A 12,611-nucleotide genomic window follows, 5' to 3' on the forward strand; every position below is an offset into this window, starting at 1 on the left:
GATGGGAAGACCTTATTGTATCAAGGTCTCAGCCCCTTACAACCTCCAACAAACCCCTGTCTTTGTGATCTTTTATCCTTAACTGGATCTTCATCTGGTTCCCTCTGGATTGGTCCCGACCCTCTTTCCCATCTTTATCCTCTCGGCATTTCCTCGTTCTACAGATAAAAATACCCAATTTTGTATCATCTTCCTATTCAGTTTCTTGCTTCTCGATAGATTTCCATCACGCATCTATCAGATATTCAATAATCATGTAAGGGATAATTGTGATGCATATGGTGATAATTGAACCATTGTCGTAACACAATGCTCATTACACGAACCTTGATGTAGGTTCGTATCGAGGAAGGGGATAAATGAGAAGGTGTAGATATTCCCAGGGTTGGAGCAGAAATGGGAATGATCTGAGAGGTCGCGTGGATGAGGCAGGGATCGACCAGAGAGGAGCCACCTGAAGACACAGTGAGGTAGAGATGATCACAATGGAAGCGGATCACAACGGGAGAGTGGGGAATTAGATATGGAGAGGAGAGATAGATGACTTACTTCATTCTTCTTGGCTACCAACCTAAAGGGAGTGCATCCCTATTTAAAGGGAATACATAATAAACAAATGATTAAATTGCCCTTGTGGGACATTCCTAGAATACTATTTTGACAGAAGAATATTTCAAAAAAAGAGTTAGGCCAAATGGACCTATTAGTATTCTTCTTATTCCGAATCATTTCATGAAATGTGTTGAATCTTGAGACGAAGGAAGAAATTTCCAGGGAAGAGGGAAAGAAATTTCCAAGGGGGGTGGGGGGGTACTTGCTCAACCTGCAAACTACAACTAGTATAGAATTTTATCCATCCAATTTTGGCAAACCTTCAATAAAATCCATGGATATATCTTCCCATATTTGATTTGGTATAGGAAGAGGTTGTAGTAGCCCAGCTGGGGATAGTGTGGATGACTTGTGATGTTGACATATGTGACAAGGGCAACATATTCCTGGATCTTCTTTTTCATACATTGCCGATGTAACTGTTGAGAGATACATTTATGTGTTTTAAGTACTCCACCATGTCCTCCAACCTTTGCATCATGAAACTCTTGTAGAATCAACTGAATAAGAGATGAATTTGAAGGTAATATTATTTTACCCTTGTATAGGAGCACATTGTCTTGTAATGTGTAATGTGGTGTCGTGGATGATTGAGTAAGTAACGCCTGCTTGATATTGGATAGTCTTGGGTCTTGGTCGATCTTTTTTCCAACACTACTCTGTCCAGCCAGTGTGTCACTGTAATGCTATTGCACTGTATTTGTTCATCCACTTCAGATCTAGATAATGAATCTGCCACTGTGTTGTGTCGCCCTGCTTTGAATCAAATTTCACAGTTGAATCCCAATAATTTGGATACCCATTTGTGGTAATGTAGGGAACTTCTTTCTGGTCATTCAAAAATTTATGACTAAACTGATCCGTATGAATGAAAAACTTTTGAAACAATAAGTATTACTTCCATTTATGGACTGATAATACCACGGCCATTAACTCCCTTTCATATGTTTACTTGAGCTTGGAGCGATTATTGAGTATTTTGCTGAAATATGCTATTGGATATTTGTCTTGGATAAGTACTGCTCCCAGTCCAAACCCTGAGGCATCTGTTTCAATACTGAAATTACTGAGAAATCCGGTAATTTCAGTGTTGGAGCTGTAGAAAGTGTCGTCTTTAACACTGAAAAGCCTTGATCGGCTTCTGTGGTCCAAACAAAAGAATTTTTCTTTGGTAGGGACGTCAATGGGTCAGATTTGGAGGCATAGTGGGCAATAAAATGTCTGTAGTAGTTTGTTAATCCCAGGAATGATCGAAGTTGCTTCAAGGATTTTGGGGGTAACCATGAGGAAATAGTAACAATTTTGCTAGGATCGGTTGCCAATCCGAGGTTTGAAATCCTGTGGCCCAGAAATTCAATGCAATTTTGTGCAAATAGGCACTTCTTCGGATTGACTTGTAGATTATTGTCTCGTAAAATTTGAAAAATTTCATATAACTGGTCTTCATGCTCCTTTGAAGTTTTGCTGTAAACTAGGATATCATTAAAAAATACCAATACAAATTTTCTGAGATGCTTCCAGAAAATGGAGCTCATGAGAGCTTGGAAAGTTGCTGGAGCATTGCTTAATCCAAATGGCACCACTAGGAATTCAAAATGTCCTTGATGCGTCTTAAATGCAGTTTTATGAATATCATTATCATGCATTCTGATCTGACAATACCCTGATTTGAGATCTAATTTGGTGAACAACGTAGCCCCATGCAGCTCTTCAAATAATTCATCAACTACGGGAATAGGATATCGGTTTGGAATGGTTATTTTATTCAAAGCTCTGTAATCGATGCAAATTCGCCAAGCCCCATCTTTCTTCCAGACTAGAAGGGCAGGGCTAGAGTATGGACTGGTGGAAGGCCTGACAATGTGGGAGTCGATCATATCCTGAGTTAATTTCTCCAACTCATTCTTGTGCATATAAGAATATCCATATGGCATCAAGTTAATTGGCTGATTACTAGAATTCAGGTGTATTCTATGGTTTATATCCCTCTTTGGTGGTAATTGTAAACTTGATGCACAAACAGAAGGGTGAAGACTACGAAAAATATCAGTGTAAGTAGATTTTTGAATACTAAATACCGTTGGTTGCCTGGGATCACATACCGCGTAGAGAGCTAAAAAATTGTCTTTTGCTGTTGATTATGTCTTGAGCACTAGGGTGTACTGGCGTTGAAAGTGATTAAAAATAAGGGTCCCTCTTGAGCTCATGGACCATTCCTTGCCATAAGATCTTTAGGGTTCTCAAATTTTAATTGCTTAAAAACCACTCGAGTGTTCTGAACCACTGTGCGCCTTGTACCACGTCTATATTTCCCATAGGTAATGGATACAAGTCTTGGATTATGTCTATGCCCTGCATATATATTGGTACATCTAGACATGCACCCATTGAGGTTTGCATAGTTCCATTAGTCAATAATACATCGAAGCGTGCTCCTGCAAAAATTTGAAGTGACGCTGAAGATATAATCTCAGGAGTAATGAAATTGTGAGAGGCTCCGCTGTCTATTAAAATCCTCACTGGGAACCCGGCAACATGTCCCCAAAATTTGATAGTATGGTTTGGTGATGGTCCCTGTGATATAAACGCTGTTAGCTGTGCAGAGAAAGACGATCCTTCAGTAATTGGTGCTTCGTCAGTCTGCATTGGATCAGCCTCACCCTCTGATTCATCAACTAATTTAGCCCTGTCCAGTACTAGGATGAGGTTGAAATCTTTCTTGCATCTATGTCCCTGTAAGAATTTATCATTACAGTGAAAACAAAGCCCCTTTTCTTTTCGTAGCTGGAACTCGGCATCTGTGAGGCGTAAATTTCTCTTCCTTTGTGGTCTGCGCCAATGTAGTATGTTGAGCATGCGCCATAGTAGGATAACTCTTGGAAGGGACTTGAGTTCTTGGTGGATTCATATGATAATTGGTAATATTCTGTCCACTTGATGATCCTGTATACTGTTGAGGCTGATAATAAACTGGAGAATTTTGCCTTGCTGTGTATAAAACTCCCAAATAAATCTCAACTTGAACTGATAAGTCCATCATTTCTTGCAGTCCAAATGATCTGCATTTTCTTACTTCGGTGTGAATTTCGGGTTTTAACCCATGTAGGTAAGCATGCTCTTTAGTTTCAGAAGCTATTCTTGGCAATTGAGACAAAATTCTTTCGAATTCATCCCTGTATTCAAGATCTGATGTTGTTTGACGTACGTCAAATAATTCTTGATACATTTTGTTGAATGAAATGCCAAAGCGCTTAGCAAACAATAATTTGAAATTGTCCCAATCTCTGAAACATACTTCTTTTTCCGTGTAGACAAACCAATTTTGGGCAGAATTATCAAGATGTAGAGAGACTAAATGCAACTTATCTTGGTCGCTCATTGGATGTAGATAAAAGAAACGATCAGCACATGCTAACCATCCTTCTGTGTTGTTCCCCTGGAATGTAGGTGGATCACCACGCTTAAATTGTGAGTTCAGATCTGACCTTTGGTTAATAATCGGTGGCATAGGATGGGCGCGATGTTGTCGATTTCCATCTTTGCCAGTAGGTGTTCGCTTGAGCTCCTCCGGTCTGAGATTAATCAAAGCAATTTGCTCCATGACATGGTCTAAGACATTTGCGGTGCGCCTCTGAAATTCTAACATATTTTGCTCCACTCTTGGATCTTGATCCATCTGACAAATGATTCTCGCTTCGACCAAATTCCACAGATATCCTCCAAAGATTCGGCGAACAATTCGTCCGTCTCGACATGGCGTTCCCAGAGATCGGCGGACAAGTAGTGTCCTCCGAAATTTCGGTGAATGACCTTCAATCAGGAGGTAATCCGAGATCTCGGTGGAACCTCCAAGAACTGGCGCTGATACCAGTATTATGCTTCCGGTATTGGGAGGATCAAAAAGACAGGACTCCAGGCAGATCGAAGAATAAACTCCAAGATCAATCGTCCAATATTCAAGAATTCCAGAATTCAAGAGGAATACAGAGATAGAGACATTCTGATACAACCCCAACGTATCTAGGCCTTTTTCTTCGTGTAGCCCAACAGGGGAATTTAGGTCATTTGGACCTTTTGTAATCTCTTTAAATAGAACAGCCCTCCCTTGAGAAGGGCAGCCATGAAGTATCACAAGAAGTGCCTGGCTCCCTCCTGCGACGTCCATTCCGCCAGACCCCTCTCGTAGGCGACGTCCACTCCGCCTGCCCCCTTCGCTGTAGTCCATCCCGGCACGCCGACGACCATCCCGGCGTCTCTCCCTCCCTTACCGTCTTCTCCCCGATACGAACCAACCAGGTTTGTATCACATTCATGCAGGGAAAATGAGAAGCAGAACAAGAAAAGAATAGGGAGATCTGCGACGATTCTCCCTCCCTCTGGATCCGGGAACTCTCCTGCTCTCCAGCCCGATCTTTAGCAACTGCAATTTTCAAGATCCCCGTTTCCCACTTTGACGCTTCATTCATAACCCCTTTATGTTGACCATCCCTACTTAGTTGACCGCCGGTGCTTTGACCTTTGATATGTACGTGGCAGAGTCGTATCACTATATCACTTAAATTAAGCATAAATATTGGAAACAAACTGTTAACTCCGAAATCTTGAGATCTGATAAGTCCTCGATGAAGACCTACCAAAGTAAAAGGAAGCGCAGAGCCACAGTTACACGTGCAAACTGATGTGCACGTGTGAGTTTGAATCAGAGAGAGGGGATTTCTATATATAGAAGGCGTGGGCTCTCCATCAGGATCAAGAAATCAGTAACAACATTGTTGCAGAATGGGAGGAGCACACCTCCGTGGGAGCTGGAGTGACCGATCTGGTCTTCAGCTAGCTACCAACTCCAGGGAACCGATCTGGTCCTCAAAGTCACCTCTTTCAGGGACTTCTCTGCATCTCATCTCCTGACTTCGTTATTCGTTACTTCTATGCTTGCTGAATTGTGGAACTATTGGATCTGTAACGGTTTATAGCCTTCAATACAATTTGATTGACGTCTTGATTGATATAGAAAACTTGATTGAGCCTAGATCAGTATTTGATCAGTACAAGATTTTTGGTATCTTAACAAGATCAAAGTAAAATATCGTCCTAAATCAACACAAAATTTACCATTAAATCTAGAGAAAGCCTCAATCTTCCAGTATAGATTTTCAAATCATAAAGTTTCTTACCTCTAACTGTATTCAATGCAAGTTTTTTGAAGGAATGCATTAAAATCTAATGACAAGGGAGCATGCTAATGATTTTTTCACCACTGATGAGTCAAATAAACAACCATGCCTCTCTGAACTACATGAGAATGTCCGAAGAGTATATTGGAATGTAAATAAGTGTATGAATAGCTATCACTGACAACAAAGTTAACTGAACTACGTGAAAACAAAGGTAAATATACCGGCAGATCCTTGTATTTATTCTCCAGATATTCCAGATCCGGCAAAACATGCATACAGTTTATGCAACAATATGTCCAAAAATCGAGAAGAACAACCTTCCCCCTCAAATCCTGAAATTGTGAAATATAATTTGATAAAACATGGCGAAGAAAATTCTGTAGAGGAAAGCACAAACTCAAAATAATTTGGACACAGTTCAAAAACCATTTAAACTCTTACGATAATGGTAAAATATATGACGAAATATGTCTCCAGTCAGCAAAGTCTATAAATAACCCTCATAAGAAACTATTTTCATGTAAGATTCTGATACGATCCCAGCTCGGGAGTCTGATCAATCTGCACTTGTAACTTGATTTCCAAACCAAGAATGATATTCTAAATAATCACAGCGCATTCACAAGCATTCACAGAGAGATGAGAGAGAGGGAGAGAAAAGTTCACAGGTATAGAGGAGAGGGCGGGAAAGGTCGAGGGGAATGGTCATGTCCTAAAGAATCTGCCATTGGTATGGTTCAAGTTCCTACTGAGAAACTTGAACCCTTTGTGTCAAACAATAAAGGAGCAGAACTGCAACAATGGGAGTCAAGGTTTTTGTACAGCATAAGCTCAACTCAATACTCAGGTATTACTGGCTTAAATACCAGTTAAATGTGAATAGCCAATTAGAAGTAAATCACTAATGACATAGAATAACAAACAACATAACAAGCAACATAAGTTAAGTCATCCAGAAAGGGCCTAGTCACTGAAAGCCCAATACAGATTACAAGGAAAATAGATAAATGACATACGGAAGGATGCCGATGTTAAACACCCTGTAAATATGGATAAGAGAGGGAACCACTCTTTATGTCCTTAAAAGATACTGCACTACCCCTTGATGCAATGACATGATACTGGGCCGGATCTATGAAAGACAATGGATCAATTAGCAAGCTCCCATTTCAGAAGGCACCACTGCTTAAGGCCTAAGGAGGAACTGGGAGGAGCATCAAAGAATTCAGTTGTGAATCTCCCTCTCTCTCTTCTGTCATCTCTCTAACTCTCACCATGACCCTTCCCCTTTAGTCCATATTGCAGATGAGCTTTCCTGTGTGGTCAACAGCACCCTTCTCGACCTAGCACCAATGTTCTTCATGTCTCTTCTCTTGTTCATTATTCCATTCATGGATACCTATTGAAACATTCCTGAAATGCAAATTAAATGTGTATTTCTTCTCTTGGAAAAGTACATCAACTTGATAGAATCTGACAAGGATCTATCATGCAACAGGTCGAAAATGAGATCATGCCTTATGGATGAGATGACTTCTATGGAAGGAGAATATCTGAGAGTGGTAAGATACTGAGACCAGGAAATAAATGGCTTAAACATATCTGACATGTTGTTTAAAAAAGAATATACCAGTTATCAACCCGAATCTAATAGTATAAATGAACGTGAAATACATTAAAAACCAATACGAGATATGACTCTCCACATTGTGCAGGATGCCGTCCATCGAGACAAGCCTTCCCTTAGATGCGACCTCAGTGAAGTACACCAGGGAAGACGATGTCGCAGGAGATAATAGCTGCCGAAGGGGAAACACTACTTGCAATTCAAATCCTACCTCCAACGAGGAGTGCTACATATTTTAAGGGCAATGCAAAAGGGATGCGAAATACGTCAATGCCCCAAGTGGGCATATTGGACGGAGTGGTTCGTAACAATACTCTCCCCTACAAGCTAGTGTGTTGTCATCAATTGTCTGATTGGCGGGAACATCACCGACGTGCAGCTCACTGTCGGGCATAACAATGTGTATGTTGAGGGTTTTGTACCAGCGATGCTCGGGCGAGAACCTTTTGTTGCACTGATAACACAGGCCGTGAGCTTTATGAGCGAGAAATTCCTCTTCGGTCAGTTTGAGCTAGCGAGGGCAGGTGGAAATGTTGCGGCTGTTAGTCTCCATCGTGAGTACTAGGACATTGGGAACCTTGAGGGCGTCGGTTCCTTGGATGTCAGCTGAGGGGTCCTCAATTTCCCATAGGTTTGCTTCCGCTTCGAAAGCGTAGTCGATGCGGTCCTAGGTGGTCTGCGAGTTGTAGCGCTTAACTTCACCTCAGATTTTGGGCAGCAAGGCAGCATGGAGGGCGTTCATGCCGTTTCTTTGGCGATGTCTGGGAGGTAGCCAACAAGCCCCATGGACTTAGACACTAGCTCGTCAACCGTGCTGGCATAGCACAGTATCAAACGAATCTGTCCCACATCCTCTGCAGGGTATGCATGGAAGTATTGTTACACACATCGCAGCCAACTCTCTGGATCAACCCTAGAGAAGATTGGGAGGTCGGCCATTTAGTGGCAGGGTACCAAAGGTGGTGACCGGTACGCCACCAGCGGCTACAACCCGGGTTGCGGAGAGGATGATAGAGATACTCGGTGTCAGTCATCCTCCCATGTGTCGTCATCAACGGGGTGCACCGGTCTGCGACCGTGACGAGGCATGACTGGTGGGAGGCGAGCTTGTTGGTGGGTCCCTGTATGGAGGTTGGTCGTTGATGAAGTCACCCCTGTGTGGGAAGAGACAAAGTGCAGGACGTTCAAGCTGATCTGTCCGATGATGGGGCGACAAGGGTTGCGTCATGAGCTATTCCACGCCCACACCTGGGCAGGGTTGCTGTGGATGGTGTCTAGTTCCCCTTGCCAGTGAGGACCCATGGAGGCCGGGGAGTCGTCGGCGAAGTCCCCAGCAGAAGGCGGGAGTTGTTGTGAGGGGGTCAGTTTGAGGGGGAGTAGGTGTTATGCTAGGTGGCGTGTGCCTATAGATTGGCAGTTTCCTGGCTTTCACGGATGGTCGGAGCTGCTGGAGGGAGGCCCGATAAGGTGTGGACTTTGTCAACCTTTTAACCTGGGCCCACAAGAACCCATAACGATGCGCGAGCTGAAATTGCCCAACATGGGGCTTTGTGGGGCCAGTTGCTGGGAAGAACTGTTTGATCGGCCTAGATAGAGGGTCCCCCAATTAAGTCGGCCCTGCAAGGGCCAGATGAGGGTGCCTGGTGGTGACGACGTCAACACACCTTCTGCGGACATGCCGCCACCGTCTCTTGAGACAACCCGCATCATGACTCGTAGCCAGCATCAGCTACAAAACCGGCCTGATACGACCAAGTCAACGCACGGGCATCAGTCACGTCTCCACCTACATATGCCCCGTCACGCATCATGACACGTCGTCAACGCCAGATCTAGAACTACCCTTTGATGTGACACGATAACACGTCGTCCACTTTTATTTTATGTCATTTCTTCTATTTTCTATTTCCTCCAAGGCCTATATGTAGGCCAATGTTGCAAAAGAACACTTGGCAAATTTATTTCAAGAATTGAAGTTTCTTTCTTCTTGAAGGATTTGCCCTAGCCCTCTCTCCCTCTCGGATCACCTCCACCGCCGCCAGTCATCCGCCTAGCCCGCCCACGCAAGCCCTGCCCGCGCAGGCTGCCCGCGTAGGATGCCCACACAGGCTGCCCGCGTTGGCCACCCAAGCAGGCTGCCCACGTTGGCCGCCCGCGCAAACCCTGCGCACGCACGCCGCCCACACAGGCCTCTCGCGCCGGCCACCCTAGCGGGCTTCCCACAACGATCGCCCGCGCAAGCCCTGTGTGCGCAGGCCGCTCACCCAGGCCACCCACACAAGCCGCCCCCGCCAGCCACCTAGCGGGCTGCCCATGCCGGCCGCCCGCGCAAGCCCTGCCCACGCAGGCCGCCCCCACCGGCCATCCACACAGGCTGCCCACGCCAGCCACCCTAGTGGAGTGCCCACGCCGGCTACCCGCGCAGGCCGCCCATGCCCGCCACCGCGCGCCCACCGTGCCCCTGGACGCCCTCGCACCCACTGGTTGCCGCGCAAACCGTTTAGGTGTCGGGGCGCTGTCCCACACCCCAACTGACCCCCCTTTGACCCCCCCCCCAACTGACCGCGCAGTTGGATCCGCGACACCCTGTCGAAGCGCAAGTCAATCGTCCCGCCGACAACGCTTCGAGAATTTCTCGCAACCTCGCCGCGCACTATCTGGTGCTGAGGTACTCCTAAACTCTCTGGTGTCCCGTGCTCTTTGTCCAGTATCCCTCGAGAGTTCATCCACCGCCGTCGGGTTTCCTTTGGATTTAAGATTTTCAAGTGATTAGTTGAATCGGTTTTTGAATCTTGAAACGAACAATCGTTCGAATTTATTGATTTTGGTGTTTAGCATCATCGCGGTTGTTGAAGACAGTACTCCCACCCTTGACGAGGAAAGGGGCTGCACCACCACTATTTCATCGGATTTAATTCTCGAAAGCGATTATGTGATTTTGTGGTCTGGTTTTATCCTACCCTTTCTGTAGCCGCCCAACATCCTATATCCGTCGTTACCCACCCTGTTTCCTCTAGCCATCCTGCATCAGTGCCCTCCTGTAGCGGACACTCCAAAGGCCTGGTTGGCCCGCGCTCGGGGGGTAACCCCTTGATCGGCCTGTTTATTGGGTTCCAAGTGTGGAGCTCACCCGGGTAGGCCCAAGGGGGGTCGGTTGTGGGGAAAGACCCCAATGGGGGTAATCTGGGTCGCCCGCCTGAAATGGGCCTGTAAGGAGGCAGGTTGGAGCGGATAGGCCCAAGGGGGGTCGACTGTGGGGAAAGACCGCATTGGGGGCCCGTTATCTGGGTCGCCCACCTAAAATGGGCCTGTAAGGAGGCAGGTTGGACCAGGCAAGGATTGGGAGCCCAGGTCGGATCCACCCCTCCTCGTTTAGGCCTGCTAGCATGTAGTTGTCGGGCCTTCTCACGGCACGATGGGTTGGAATGGCCCTCCACCAGGGCCCGTCTAGTCCTAGGGCAGACATCCTGGTGAAGGGGCACCCTGGGCGAGCCTAGAGCGGTGGTGGCTCCACCAGCGACGCCCAGAGCAGCCGTAATCGCGACGACGACGGCTCTACTGGCGACGCTCAAAGCGATGGCAGTGGCTGACAATGCGCCACAGGCCGATGATGGCGCAAAGGCGGTGGCTGTTGACGGCACAATGGTGGTGGAGAATGGCGTGGATGCAGTGGTTGACGGTACGAGGACGAGGAGAGGTGGTGTCTCTTTGGCAATGTAGGCTTCCGAGGGTAGAGGAGTAGGTAGCGGTGGCTCCGCCATCAGAAGCGGGGGTGCGTAGCCATGGCCAACTGTAACTGAGGGGAGAGGACCGCAACCAGCTGGCTGGAGTCGGTGGCTACTGTGGCTTTGAGCTTCTCCGAAGAGGCCTCCTGATGCCACTCGAGTCCTTCCTCGAAGGCGTCCACAGTAGTGGCCTGAGCTACCTCGAGAGCGGCCACCTTGGCCGCCAGGTCTTCCAGGGTTGGTGGCGGGGCTTTGCTGGATCCAATCGAGGCAAGGGCGGATGCAGGGAGAGACAACATATGGCCAGGGATGGCGACACCGGTGCGTCGATGGCGGCGCACTATCGCTGTGATACCAATGATAAGAACCCAGCCAGAGATCGTAATGTGGCGGAAGGAGGGAGCTGGCCCAGGCGAAATGGACGACGCTGAGGGATGGTGACGGAGGAGGTGGACATTGCCGGGGGAGATAATAGCTACCAAAGGGGAAGACTCCTCATAATTCTAATCCTACCCCCCAACGAGGAGCGCTACATATTTAAAGAGAAATGCAAGACGGAAAAGATGATATTGCCACCACCTCCAAGACCATTTAGCAGGCCAGTCAGGATGATACTTTGATATCTCCCGAAAGGCATGGTCATAGTCTTCATCATCTACCATGCTCAATTGTGCATCAGAACACTTCAAGCTTCCAAGATGTTTGTTCCTGAATCCTCCAATGTCCCAGAACCTTATCACCACTTTAACCCTTTGCACCCAATCGCAAACTGCAATATATGCCTATTGAGACTCCTTGTAATTAAAAATTGCATACATCTAGTGGCCACAATTAGGCCCATCACAATGTGGAAATTTTTTTATGTTACTCTCGATGCATCTTCAAGCCCTGAGATCCCCCAACCACATCCCCTATCAAGCCCCCCTAGATAATTGTGACATGTTTCTGTCTTTGCCACAGCTTCCAGACTACTACTTGAACCTTTTAACTGTCCCAACCCTACGGTCTCGTACACACGAGTTACGTTTCCCTTTACCATTTGTTTGCCTTTCAAACACACAAAATGCAAGTGCCCCACATTGCATCTCCGGGAAATCAGTGGCTTGCTGCAATCTGATACGATCCGCGCCCGGGTCTATGAATGTCGTACATGGCCCAGACACCAAGAGGGAGACCCGGCCCAACAAAGCCCAACATCGCATTCTTAAGAGCGGCCTCTGAGAAGGAGAGAGCACCTTTGATCAATTGTAAGTCATCTCTACGAATATTCCGAGGTCTGACTCCTAGCTTACCTCTCTCTCTACGTTGCAGAAGACCACCCCTGCAACGAGGAGGCAACTAGGAGCCGGAGGCATGCATCACCCCGTCTCTCTCCCTCTCTCTCCCTTCCCCATCTCTGGACACCCTTTTCCTCCTTCCTTCCAACTCTCGACGTGCCTACTCCGTCGACCTCTTCTTCCAACTTCTTTT

The 12,611-nt window shown here is 46.6% G+C and overlaps 1 protein-coding gene across 1 annotated transcript in view; it reads right to left on the minus strand.

Annotated features, from left to right (window-relative positions):
• Nucleotides 1–12,611, minus strand: part of LOC144706758 (haloacid dehalogenase-like hydrolase family protein) — a 70,260-nt gene that overhangs the window by 40,460 nt on the left and 17,189 nt on the right. Inside the window, exon 13 of the mRNA XM_078579777.1 lies at nt 6,011–6,121. Within this exon, the coding sequence (XP_078435903.1) occupies nt 6,011–6,121 (111 nt within the window). The remainder of the gene's footprint in view (nt 1–6,010; nt 6,122–12,611) is intronic.

Source organism: Wolffia australiana, chromosome 8 (genome assembly GCF_029677425.1).
Source record: "Wolffia australiana isolate 7733 chromosome 8, ASM2967742v1".
Lineage (NCBI taxonomy): Eukaryota > Viridiplantae > Streptophyta > Magnoliopsida > Alismatales > Araceae > Wolffia > Wolffia australiana.